Source organism: Coenobita brevimanus, chromosome 90, assembly GCF_032717465.1.
Source record: "Coenobita brevimanus isolate Jiangsu-jjx chromosome 90, ASM3271746v2, whole genome shotgun sequence".
Lineage (NCBI taxonomy): Eukaryota > Metazoa > Arthropoda > Malacostraca > Decapoda > Coenobitidae > Coenobita > Coenobita brevimanus.
This window is the reverse complement of record NC_137043.1, coordinates 26,521,182-26,535,740: the sequence shown is the minus strand read 5'-3', so window position 1 is coordinate 26,535,740 and position 14,559 is coordinate 26,521,182. Positions and strand designations below refer to the sequence as shown.

Sequence of the window (14,559 nt, the reverse complement as noted above, 5' to 3'; positions counted from 1 at the left end):
AGAAAAACACCTATACAACTCCCTCTGGACGTGCATAGCACCTATTTAAGACCCAATTCACACCAATAAGGGACATAAAAGACTGAAATAAATGCAAAAGAACCATAAAATTAGGTTTTAGAGGTGAGTTTATACAATATTAAACATTCTGGGTACTTACAACAAGTCCCTGGCTCCTGGACTGGTACTTAAGGACCCTAACTCAGAGAAATACTTCCCTACTGCACATGCATAGCACCTAATACCCTATTCACACCAATCAGGAACATAAAAGAGTGAAATGAGGTGTTAGAGGTAAGTACAGTATGGAAAATACAGTACAGTACAATATGAAACATTCTGGGTACTTACAGCAAGTCCCTGGCCATCTCGATGAATAACCGCCTCCTCTCAGACTCTGACAGTAAGAAGGATTTCCTGCAGCACTTGCAGTACACTGTTCATGAAGTCTTGCACAGAACTTAGTCATTTGCACTCAGAATTCCATTCTCTTAACACTGCGCACTCTTGTCTTACCTGGGCTTCATTGTACCATAATGAAATAAGTGTTGCACTCTGCACTTTAAGTCTTTCCACTCTTGAAACCATTTTCTAAACAAAACACACACTTGTTAATTTATGTTACATTTACAGTCCATTAAATCTTTGTCTTTTCACTCAGAACTCAAATTCCTTAACACTATGCACTGTTTTTTTCACTGCACAACACTGTAAATACCCGTGTGGTCTAGTGGAGAAGTTCTTGGCATCTAATCACTGTCAGAGTCTGAGAGTAGCACATGCAGGTGACCTAGGGGTGCGTCGCTGGGTCGTGGTGATGGCATGCCCACTGCAGACGACTCTGAAGATAGGTGCAAACTCACGTCGAGTGATGACTCCACCGTGGCTGATGTGCTTGGCTGTGGCTCGGAGCATGAGGCCCTGTCTTAGGGAGGCAACGGAGTGGAGCCAGGGCTGGGCACAGCGGGGGTCACGGGCCTGAAAAAGCTCTCAATCGTTGATTGACGCAAGGAACAACGATTCTGATGATTAATGATGCGCTGCCTGAAAGCATGCACTTCCTCCACAAGTCCCAAGGGCCCCATCTCCCTGTCGCAGTCTGGGTGTTCCAGGTAGTCCAGAACGAACTCTAGGTGTTCCTGGAGTGCACTCAGCTTGGGGATGACTGGCGTAGTGTCATGCTGAGAGGAGTCCGCATCATCGTCGCCGTCATCGTCGGTCGGAATCTTCAGGCTGGGTACTGACGCCTGCAACTGAAGATGCGATCTCGATATCAGACTGGGTCTGATACCCAGGATCGCCCTCGTCGTCATCCAACCACTCACGTACTTCATCCACATCAACATCGTCCCCATGCGCATGTAGACGTGCATGGAAGTCATCCACGTCGAAACCTAGGAAATCGTGCTCCACATCCGTTCCAAGAAGTAGACAAGACCAACCATTTTCTAGAGTCTTTACAGGGACTTCCTTCCATGCACTGGCCCAGTTGTAAATGGCAGACTTGATGTTGTAGCGGCGAAGGTTTTCCAAAGTCCGCTGGCCTTGCGTGTCCCATCCCTCCCTGCGCTCGTCCTCGTCCTCGAGAACAACCATCACCTCGTCCAGGAACATCCAGTGGTGTAGCCGCTTCGTTGCCACGATCACTCCTTGGTCCATTGGTTGGATGAGAGCAGTAGTATTAGGTGGCAGAAACATGCACCTAATGTGGCCATTCTCAGCCACCAAGTCCTTGTCGCACGGGTGGGCAGGTGCATTGTTGAGGAGAAGGAGGGCCTTTACCTGGTCGTGTGGGATTCCGTTTCTTCTTCTTTTGGTAATGTACGACCTCCTTGATGAAATGGTGGTGGAACCAGTCTTTGAAGATGTGGCCTGTGAACCATGCCTTCAAAGAAAGGTGCCAAACGACAGGAAGGACATCCATCACCCCACAAAGACACCGAGGCTGCTTTGCATGGCCAACAATAACAGGCTTAAGCCGGTGCATGTCGTTAGCATTAGCACAACACAAAGCAGATATCCTTTGATTGGAGAGCTTGCGGCCAGGTACACGCTTCTCCGTCTCCTCGGCTAGAGTGTTCGTAGGCAAAGAGCGATAGAATAAACCAGTTTCATCAGCGTTGTAGACTTGACCGAGAGTGAGGCCCTCCCTGTCAATCAAGCCCTTCACCTTGTGCCGAAACTCCTCTACTCCATCCTCGTTAGCGTCCAAAGCTTCACCATGAGACTCACGGTTGATGAGGCCATGTCATAACTTGAACACGAAGAGCCAATCCTCGGATGCCTTGAAGTCTAGGGCGTCGTGAAGCCTTGCGAACTTCTCAGCAACAGCCTTCAGCTCCGTGCCACGCACCATCACACCAGCAGCACGTTGCTGTCGATACCAAATCAACGTGGAGTGGTCGACTTCAGCATACTTGGGAGTAAACATCATCTTCCTCTCCACGTTGCATTTGCTTTTCGACGAGAAGTTAGCCGTGTACTGCATGAGTTTGTCTCGGGATCTCTTAATATCAAACAAAGTAGATCGGGCCAGGTTGAACTCATGAAGGATGGTGACGAAGACCATCCCGCATCCACTTTCTCCAATATCTCCCTCTTCTTCTCCAGAGTCAAAACCATTCTCTTCCTCTTCTCAGGCGGCGGGGCCATCATCACACACACAAAGAAGAGGCACAAGAGCAGGAGAGCCTGCAGCAGGTAAGGCACCACCACAAAAGCGAGCACGTGGGCATCCATGACGACGAGCGTGCACTCACGACAAGAGACGGGCGGTAAGTGGGGAGGATGCAGGGGCGCTCTACTGGATGTCGGAGGAATGATGCACCAAAACAAAGCTGTCCCGCACCGCGCGTGCCAAGTTCAAATTACGGGCAGGAAAAAGTCGAATTTTTTTCCCTAATTTTTTGCAGTTTTTGGACCATTTTGGGAATATTGGATCCTGGGACAATAATGTCTGGAAAGTGGGCATCCGGATAGTACGGGGATTACTGTATTCATATTGTGCGCATATTTTTAAATTGTGCGGGCATGTCTGGGAAGACCGAGTCATTTCAACTACATTCTGTACTACTTTACGAGGCGGATGGAATGCATTAGGTGATTAGACAGTTCGGTATTTCATTTTGTTTGGATTATTCATTCATTCATTGCCAGACGCCATGTATCCCACACGGGGTGGCCAAGGGCTTAGAGTTAATTGTTTTACAGGGAGGGGCACTAATCCTCCACCAACCCCACTTGACACGTAGGGATGCCAACAGCATCTGGTGTTCCCAGGCGGTCACCCATCCAAGTACTAACTAGACCCAACGTTGCTTAACTTCGCTGATCGGACGGGAAGCGGTGTACTCAATGTGGTATGGCCGTTATCCATAATTTTCCTAATTAAACATAATTTCATAAAAGAAGGTCATGTTATAACTAATGTAACAGTAATTTTCTAAAAGCGGGAAGTTTAAGATAATATGCACAAAAAGCGTGGCATTTTAGTCACAATTAAAAAAGCGGGACAGACTTAAAAAAAAGCGGGACGCTAGACCAAAAGTGGCTCACATGTAAGCAGCTTTTGTGAGGCAAAATGGCTAGCAGAGTTGAGTGCCCGTCACACTCGTGTGTTTTTGCGAACCGAAACGGCTAACAGCATCGTCTTCCTTGGCACCTCGTGGTCATTTGTAAACAAGCCACCACGGAGTACCCATTCCCTTTTCCTCAGTTTCTGCAACTGCCTCACATACTTTAGCAACTCGAGTCATTTCACCATTGCAGTGCTTTTGCATATGGAACACTACCTAGCTCATTACATCAACAAAAAGGAGAAGGAAGGAGTGCCGATGGATGGGTATGAAGAGATGAGTAAAATGCGGCGAAAATGTGCTGACTGAGGAGGATGTCGACCATATTCTATTTATGGCATTGTTTATATTATTTGAATTATGCGCATTTTCAAAAATACGGTGCACATTGTCAACCATATTTGCGCATAATTGAAGGTCCGAGTGTATATCCGTCTGTTCATCATCCAATCCTACATTGCCCCATGAGGAGCGTAGGAGCCTGGGGCTAGGCATGTTGGTCCTGACATTTAAGATGAGAGTGACCAGCCTCACTCATCCCTGAGTGGTTTAAATCTAAGGGATGGTTGAGGTTTATTGCTCATGTAATGCCATGCAGAGATGAGTGAGGCTGGTCACTCTCATCTTAAATGTCAGGACCAACTTACTTAGTCCAGGGCTTCTATGCATCTCACAGGGCAACACTGAATTACTGTAGATGATGAATGAATGAATGAAAGAAAAGTTTAATGGTTTCCTTTAGCCCAGGAAACAATTTACAACAATGGATGGTAACCATGTTACCAGATTATAGGGTTAAGTGGAGCTTCCTATGGTGCCTCTGTTAGCTGGGTGGAGATGCAAATGTTGTACCTACCCAGAAACCAACCCTCCACACTCTTCCCCATGCCTTGCTGGGGCAAGGTGCTGTCAACTACCAGGGAACATAGGTTCACTGCATGGAGTGGTCCTGCAAAGGTGGTTGCATGCCTGTGGTTGATGGGTCTGCCTGGCCAGACAGGTTGGGGTTGATCAACAAGAGTGACAACAACAACAGCAACAACAAAAATAACAACAACTGTACCTCAAATTTTAGGTAAATGAGAGCGATCATTTTTGTGCCAAAATGCACGGTACCACTTAACCTCAGAGTTATGGCAAAAATTAATAAAAATAGTCTGGTGTGTGTGACAATTTGCAGGTTGTGGCTGGGTGTTCCTTATGCAGTTTATAATAATGTTGCATCGCTCTATCCACTTATTTTCTTTCAGGTATGGTCAGTGTAATGAGAGTTCTTTCCTTCTTTTTTAACTTTAACTCTTTTCCTTCCCAATGTCACTCCAAGGGTATGCTCCTATACCTGTGGGTGGGAGCGAGCCAGCTGCCAAACCTGCTGGTGCCAGTGTTGGTGGGCAGGGAGGAGGACCCAATGCCCCACCTGGTCCTGCTCAGCCGAAGCAGGGAGCACCACCACCACCACCTGTAGCACCTCGCAAACCTGCTCCAGCCCCACCGACAAATGGTTAGTGATTTATCAGACTGGTAGAGAATATTAACCATTTTCGTGTGTTATTATTTTAGATGTTTATATCCATGATTTTAGCAGAAAAATAATACTGTTCACATGCTGCCTGGGCACATGAGAAAGTGGCAAAAAAGGAGAGAAGCAGGTTACCATAAAATCCACCCACCATGTATTGGCTTGGGGATATGAAATGACACCACCTGTCACCTGTGGTGCAGATGCTCTCATAGGTTGTATTACCTTATGAAAATAACACTTAGATTTCCTTTGGATTGGTTTACATTTCAAAAGAGATCAAAGAACCTTGTTTTGCAACTCTCTGCCTGTTATGAAATTAGGAAATAATAGGTTGTAGCAAAATAAGAACTAATCCAGTTTTCACATGCAATAAATGAACCTGGAGGCACCATACGGAAGAAACTTCCATCCCTGTTAATGACACAGCTCCCATGTTTCAGATGTGATGGGAGGAATTATCTCGGACTTAAAGACTGAGGATAGGATGCATTGCATTTGGTTTGTCATACAGTCCCCCACAATGCATTATGACCTTTTCTCAGAGTTGATGTCTTATCCACACATTCAAAGTGAATGTTTTGTGATGAGCTACCCTTCCTTCCCATTCAGGATGTGCTGGGAACCCCACTCTTATATGGTAAATTAGTCACTACCATTTGTGTGTGTGTGTATGTGTGTGTGTGTGTGTGTGTGTTTGTATGCACATGTGTGCGTGTGTCCACATGCATGTCATATCTCATTGTGACTTGAGAAGGAAGAGGTAACAAAACCAACATGTTATGATGATAAGTTTTTGCAAGGACAGAAACTTAATTTCACTTGCACCTAATCAACTGGAGGTATCTGATGCACTAGGTCCAGCTTTATTTAGTTTTGCTACCTCTCCCTTCTTGAGTCATGATGAGAGAAGACATGCATGTGGACACACACACACACACACACACACACACACACACACACACACACACACACACACACACACACACACACACACACACACACACACACACACACACACACACACACACACACACACACACACACACACACACACACACACACACACACACACACACACACACACACCAGTAATGTTCCTGATTTACGTAAATGATATGGTAGATGGAGTGAACAGTTATGCAAGTCTGTTTGCTGATGATGTAAAGATCTTGAGGAAGGTAGAGGTTGAGGAGGATTGTAAAATGCTGCAGGAGGATCTGGATAGGATACATGATTGGAGCCGGACGTGGGAAATGAAATTTAATGTAAAGAAATGTAAAATATTGTAAATGGGTAAAAGTACCAGGAGGCCTTCACTGAATTGTTTGTTGGGTAATGAATTAATCACAAAAATGAGAGAAGAGAAAGATTTGGGAGTGCTGGTCCAAGATGGTTTGTCACCAGAAAAGCACATTAACAAGATAGTTGGAGAGTTATAAACTCTTGACTAACATAAGAGTAGCATTTCATTATATGGATGAGGAGATGATAAAAAAATTGATAGTGGCCATGATCTGCCCCAGGTTAGAATATGCAGAGGTAGTGTGGTCCCCACACAAAAAGAAAGATATAAACAAGATTGAGAGAATACAAAGAACAGCAACCAAGATGGTCCCCAGTCTGGCAGACTTGTCATACAAAGAGAGGCTGGAATAACTGGATTTGCCTTCCTTAGAGGAAAGGAGAAAGAGTGGAGACATGATTGCAGTGTTCAGGACCATGGTGGGAGTAGATAAAATTGACAAAGAAGATCTGTTTTTATGGGATAAGAGAGCAACAAGAGGACACGGAATGAAATTGAAAAAGTCAAGCTGCTTGAAGGATATCAAGAAATATAGCTTTCCTTACAGAAGTATAGTCTTATGGAATAGCATGGACAAAGAGATCGTCCAGCCTAAAAACTTAAACGAGTTTAAAGCAAAATTTGACTTACTGAGGAACAGCGACGGAAACCCACGAGCATAGCACATTTCGTGTATATCACAATTAGGTATATTAGGTAAATACATAAGTATTTGGAACGACTTAGGTGAAAAGGTTGCGCAGGAGAAAAACATTCATGTATGTAAAGGAAGACTTGATAAATGTGGATATGGAGACAGGGACAGCATGAGCATTGCTCAATTCCTGTATACTACAAATAGGTAAATACACACACACACACACACACACACACACACACACACACACACACACACACACACACACACACACACAAGCACGCACGCAATCACACACACACACACACACACACACACACACACATACACACACACATGGAAGAGAAATCAAAAATCAAAAAGAATTATACTAACTGGAGATCTTAATACACACATATATTGGAATACTCCAGACATAATAAGCCAAGAAAGCTGTTGGGACCAAAAGCTCCTGGATCTTGTGCAAGAGTTTTTCCTAACGCAACATGTAAGGGAAAGCTCTAGAAAAAGAGGACTCGATGTACCGTCAATGCTAGATCTCATATTTACTAGGCAAGAAAACGATATTGACAATTTAATATATCACCCTCCATTCGGCAAAAGTGACCATGCAGTACTAAATTGCAACTTCAGGATTGCATATGACATAGATTTCAGCAATGAAAGTTACAAAAAGAGTCTAAACTATAAAAAGCGAAAGTATCATGACCTAAAGAAATACTTCTTAGAAATAGCTTGGGAAAAGGAGCTTAGAGGACAAGATTTAAATGCTATATATGAAAAATTCTGTGAACTTTATGAAATAGGAGTCCAGAAGTACATCCCACAGCACAAAGAAGCAGAAAAGAAAATAAAGAAATGGTTCGATACAGAATTTAAAAAATCAAAAGAAAAAAGAGATTTGTTGTGGAATAGATACAGAAGACACAATAGTGAAAGGACATATAATAATTACAAACAGGCAAGACACGATTATACATGAATAAGGAAGGAAGCCCAAAAACAGTTTGAGGAGGATATCATAAATAAAAGTAGTGATCAACCAAAGCTATTTTACAGCTACATCAGAAGCAAAACCAAAGTAAAAGATAAAATACAGTCCATTACGGACGATGGAATCACCTATACACAAGAGAAGGGTATTTGTGAAGCACTAAACAAGAATTTCCAATCAGTTTTTACAGAGGAAAAATTTTTTGAGAGGGATTATTTGGAACATGCATGCCCACACATACTACCAGATATACAAACATCAGAAAAAGATATACAGGAGGAGCTAAATAAATTAGACAAAGGAAAAGCAAATGGTCCTGATGAAATTTCATGTTGGGTGCTATGTGAATGTGCAAAGGAGTTAAGTAAACCATTATTTTTAATTTTCAAGAAATCCTTGAGTCAAGGTAAACTACCTGATATCTGAATGAAAGCAAACATTGTTCCCTTATTCAAGAAAGGAAATAGACAAAATCCACTTAACTACCGACCAGTATCACTAACCAGTGTTGTAAGTAAGTTATTACAAAAGCTTATAAGAAAAGCCTGGGTAAATCATCTAGAAGAACACAATATGATAACAGAAAGACAGTTTGGTTTCAGAAAAGGAAAATCATGTGTTACTAATCTGCTGAGCTACTATGACAGAGTAACAGACACATTACAGGAAAGAGAAGGATGGGTGGACAGTATCTATTTAGATTTCAAGAAAGCATTTGACACAGTACCACACCAAAGACTCTTATGGAAACTATACCATCAAGGAGGAATTCGAGGCAAACTGTATTGTTGGATGCAAGATTTTCTCAGGAAAAGGAAAATGAGAACAGTACTAAGGGGAAATTACTCATCATGGAAAGAAGTGACTAGTGGAGTACCACAGGGCTCAGTGCTGGCACCAATCATGTTTTTAGTATATATAAATGATATAGACAGTAACACTGGAAATGAAACCTATCTAAATATGTTTGCAGATGATGCAAAAATACAAAGGAGAATTACTAACACAGACTCTTATAAAGAGCTACAAGAAGAACTAAATAAACTTCATGAATGGAATAATACATGGCAAATGGAATTCAATGTGGACAAGTGTCATGTAATCAAGTTTGGTGAAAGTGGAAAAAGACCTGATTGGGATTATATGTTAGGAAATAAAACCCTGCACACATGAGAAAGAGAGAAGGACCTAGGTGTGATTGTCAATAACAGACTATCTTCGGCTGACCACATCAGTGAGAAGGTACGGAACATGTATACACAGCTTGCCAATATGAGAATAGCGTTTACATACATAAATGAAGACATGTTAAGAAAGATAATAACATCATTCATCAGACCAACCCTGGAGTATGCATCAGCAGTCTGGAGTCCTCATCTCATAAAACACATAGACAAGATTGAAAAGTTCAAAGGGCCGCTACAAGATGGGTACCAAGCTTAAGGGATCTAAGCTATGAAGAAAGACTAAATAAACTGAATCTACCAAGACTACAGGAGAGAAGGAAAAGAGGTGACATGATAATGCTATATAAATGCATATCAGGAAAGGAGAAAATAGACATAAATGATTACTTAACGTATGGGGAAGCATCAGCAAGAGGACACTGCAAAAAATTGCATAAAAAGAGAGGTGATAAAGACGTGAGGAAATTTAGTTTCCCAAATAGAGCAGTTGATCAATGGAGTGCACTACCTAATGAAATAGTGTGTGCCAAAACATTTCACAAATTTAAGGATATGTACGATAAATATGGTTTAAGACATGGGACAGTACGAGCTTGACTCATTCCTGTAAAGATACAATTAGGTAAGTACACACACACACACACACACACACACACACACACACACACACACACACACACACACACACACACACACACACACACGCACACAGTAATTAGAGAGTTAAAGGAACTGACCATAGAGCATGAAAACGAGATAAAAAATCTACTTAATAAACTGGAAAAAGTTTGTACACGCAGTGACGAACAAGAAGAGAAGTTACAGAATTAAAGGTGAGCAATGAATCTGCCTCTAATGAAATAAAACAACGAGGGAGAATAAGAGGTTGGAAGAAGAAAGGGATAGGATGAAAAACAAACTAGATGAGTGTGAATCCAAATCAAGAATGCAAGACGAGCACATTAAAGTAGTCAAGGAGCAACATAAGGGGTGGAAGAAAATTCAGGAAGAAGAAAATGTAAATTTGAAAGAGATTAACCCCTACACCGCGGGCTTGTTTACCAATTACTTGCGTGTCCCGCGGGGTTATTTGGGCTCCGAGAGACTCTCAAAAAATATTTTTCTAAAAATCAGTTATTAGTCCTAGAATAATAAAATTATATATTCTTATAGCACATACCTTCAGCTTTCTCCTGGAATGATTGTTGAGCCTTCGTCAGTTTCCGTAGGACTTGTGGAGACCTCTGAAGTAGGGTAACTAAGTCTCCACTTTACACTTCCCGACAACCCGTTATATGATTACCACAGCCAGATACAAACACTATAAACACTATTCTACCATTTTCAAGTAGTTTGGGATCCATACTAAAAAAAAAAACAGTGTGAAAGCAATGGAAATTACGAGCGCGTCTGATCGCCGCACTTGCACTAGTTCGCTCTAGGCACTCTGTCATTTATTATTCATAAAACCCCTCACACTTTATATTTCTATTACTATATCACACTTATATATATCTGGAGTCTTTCTCCATAAGTTTCATTCAGTCGTATTATTTTATTGTCACTGAAGTCATTCTATTTTTCAGTCAGTAAAATACGTAGAGAGCCACGGATTCACTCTCACTGTTATAACATAACTTATTTGTACTCATATTCTTATATTACTAATTACTTACATTACTATTTACATTTTCTATTCTATTTTCAATATTTACCCTTCTATTTTACTTACAATATGTTATTCACTGTCACTTTCAGTAAGATGAAACTATAGTACACTGTTCAATCATATGAACTGAACATCCATTGCTTTCACCTGCTATTTACACATTATTTACACATTATTTACACATTATTTCCAAATAATTCTGCTTCCACACTTGCACTGTTAGAACTGCTTCTGGCTGTGATAATCGAAGAAGCAGGTTACACAGAGGGAACCTGGCATTCAGCGCACTGCCAAGAGGTGCGTTTATGCTCAGGTGTGCGGCGTGTGGTATGCGCACATACCTGACACCTGCGAATCGCAGCCTTCCTTTCCCTGTGGCAGGCATTAGCTCAAGTCTGTGCCGCTCCATATACGCCTCTGCTCAAGTCGGTCGGGAAGTGTAACTGGATGGCGCCTTGGAGTTGCTGCTTGCACCTTACCATATTTTCCAGCAGCTGCTGGACACAAGTCCTGGCGAACAACCTCAGGAGAAGGACTTGGGTGGCTTTACCTTCATCTTGTACAGGATGAAGGCGTTCAGCATCGTCATATCTATGAGATGCAGAAAAACTTTCCTGTACCACCTAGTATTCTTCCTGAGGCAGTCGATCTCACCAATCATCATGTCGGACTTGTCCACCAGCCGCATGTTTATATTATAGTCCAACACAGCATCAGGTTTCATCACAGGTTCGCCTGTCCCTACGGTCGACCTTCCCACTGTCTCTCATCTCCCCCTTATGTACGGTGGTGAGCATGTGCACGACTCTCTTGTCATGCCACCGTATTGCCAGCATCTTCTCAGACTTGCGTAGGTGCACGTCTCCTCGCTGCGAGTTTCCTGCCTCTGGGAATTTGGGGAAGTTGGCACGATTACTTTTGACAGTGCCGCAGGAGCCAATGCCGTGCTCAGAAAGGTATTTGGCAAGTTTCGGTGCTGTATAGTAGTTGTCTGTATACAGCACATGATTCCCACCAAAATACTTTTCTAGGAGCACTTTCACTACACAGCCTGAGAAGCCAAGGGGGTGTGTTTTATCGAGATCGACAGTGCTGGCTGAATATATGACGAAGTCAAGGATGTACCCCGTCTTACAGTCGCACAGTACAAAGAACTTAATTCCAAAGCGATGGCGTTTGCTTGGAATGTACTGGACAAATTGAAGACGTCCTCTGAACAGAACCAAGGACTCATCAATGACAACCTTCTGAAATGGGTGGAAGAATGACATGAACTTATCCTTCATTCTGTTCAGAATCTCCCGGATCTTCCAGAGTGGGTCGGTTTGGGAAGGTACATCATTATCGGCAAAGTGCAGGTTTCCCATGATGTTCCGGAAGCGATCTCTGGCCATGTACTTGTTGAAGGTCGGTGAGGGTAGTAAGGGGTCCATGGACCAGTATTCTTCCAACTCATGCTTCTTGGAGTGTGGCATAAGAAGCATGAGGGCAAAGAACACATACAGCTCCTGCACTCCCAGCATGGTCCACTGTTGCATCTTGGCTGCACCTGTACCACTAGCAGCACGTTGTGATTCGAACCTGTTAGTCTCATCACATATGTGCTGCATGACTTCGTCATCTAGGAAGGCCAAAAGGTAGTCGACACACTCAGCATTTTCGTCCATAGTGAAGGCAGGCTGAACTCCTGACGAGCTCTCATCGAAAAACCAGGTTTTCGGGGACAAAATCTGACCCTTCCGTCCACGCGAAGGCGTCCAGGATTCCTGGCGTGGCGGTGGAGGGATGGTGGTGGTGGTGGTGGTGGAGGTTGGCTGAGAGGGAGGCTTATCACGGTCAAGGTCACTCGCACTGACCCTAGGTTGCCGTACAGCACTAGCAGCCCTTACCCTACTAGCTACACTACTTCTCACTCTCTTAGATCTACCTCTACCTCTACGGCCGGCCTTCACTGTTGATGCTGGTGGTGACTCCGACGACGAAGACTCCGGAGATAACTCAGCCGACGATGATGACGAGATGAGTAAAGCGGGGCTTGGGGAACGGGGAGGTGAATGATCTCGTGACTCATGGCGGGCTGGGTCACGTGGGGGCATTGTTCTGGGGCTAACACGCCGCCTTTTCACTCCCTTCCCAAATTCTTTTCCTTCCTGCACTAAAGGCTCCTTTCCTTGGAGCTACACACAGATTCACTGGTAGGAGCACTTGTTGTCGCTGTTTCTGGCGCGATAAGTTCACCCGGCTCATCACACGATTCACCGGAATCGTCAAAATCGCTGTCCATTATTATCATCGACAATTCAGCAAGTTCTCGTGCCACTGCAGAGTCACTGAGGCCTTTCCTGCTTGCCTCAACACTTTTCTTGGGGGGTAGAGGTCACGGGGCCCTTTGCAATGGGCGCAGAAGCGGCAGGAATGGCGGGGCGCGAGTGCGACATGTTGTCTCTGCAGTGGAGGACAAGGAACTAAATGCCGCGGCTTATCTGAGAAGGGAAGGGTTGACAATGACACTTTAGGCTGACTGCTGCTAACTTACAGGCTAATTTTTTATAGGTAGAAAATCTCGGCAATAAATAAAGAAATAGGTACTTCCAGGTGAATGTAAATGTCAATTAGGATTCTCCCTTCCTTTCTGATATATATTTTTATTACAGACATCGATTACAAGGCATAAATCAAAGGGAAATTACCGTGGTACTGTAGCGAATGAATGCACGTGAGGTTTTGTCAGGTGATAATTGGGCAATTTCAGGAGTATAACACTATCACTTAACTGTTTTTTTTTTTTATAAATTATTGGGTAAAAATATTGGGCATAGGGCTTATTTAAATTAATTAAATCTGTGGAAAAGAAGAGGAAATTTCTGTAGCGCAGCGCGGCGTGAGAGGTGAGAGGAGAGGGTAATGGAGGGCAAGTAGGGAGGGAGTCAAGAAGGGGTAAATTATCTTAGAAGGGTAGTGTTGACAATGACTCTTTTGTCTTACTGCTTCTAACTTACATGCTAATTTTTTATAGGTAGAAAATCTCGGCAATAAATATAGAAATAGGTAGTTTCCAGGTGACTGTAAATGTCAATTAGGATTCTCCCTTCCTTTCTGATATATATTTTTATTACAGACATCGATTACAAGGCATAAATCAAAGGGGAAATTACCGTGGTAATGTAGCGAATGAATGCACGTGAGGTGTTGTCAGGTGATAATTAGGCAATTTCTGGAGTATAACACTATCACTTACCTGTTTTTTTTTGGTATATATTATTGGGTAAAAATATAGGGCATAGGCCTTATTTCAATGGATGAAATCTGTGGAAAGAGAAGGGGGAAATTTCCGTAGCGCAGCGCGGCGTGGGAGGTGAGAGGAGAGGGTAATGGAGGGCAGGTAGGGAGGGGAGTCAGGAAGGGGTTAAAATAGCTAAAATGTCAACAATGGATGGGAGTACAGATGAGATTTGGAGTGCTGACTAGTGTTGGACATTGGCAGTACTGATATATGATACAAGCCACCACTTGAGAGCCCGGGATAATTCAAAATAACACAGAATCACAAAAGTGACGCCCCGCGGTATGATCCATTGTAGCCGAGCGTCACGAAAGTGACGCCCCGCGGTTAAGGGGTTAAAGAACAGCAAAGCAAGGAAAAGATGGAGAGGGAAGTGGGTAGGGTACTGA

At 43.2% G+C, this 14,559-nt stretch overlaps 1 protein-coding gene and 1 non-coding gene across 2 annotated transcripts in view; one reads left to right on the top strand and one right to left on the bottom strand.

The window, feature by feature from the left end:
• Window positions 1-14,559, top strand: part of l(2)gd1 (lethal (2) giant discs 1) — a 119,391-nt gene that overhangs the window by 69,331 nt on the left and 35,501 nt on the right. The window contains exon 9 of the mRNA XM_080281651.1: window positions 4,900-5,076. Coding sequence (XP_080137777.1) covers window positions 4,900-5,076 — 177 coding nt within the window. The remainder of the gene's footprint in view (window positions 1-4,899; window positions 5,077-14,559) is intronic.
• On the bottom strand, window positions 3,255-3,373 carry LOC145411774 (5S ribosomal RNA). The gene has a single exon (XR_013899475.1). It is a non-coding gene; the product is annotated as a 5S ribosomal RNA (ribosomal RNA).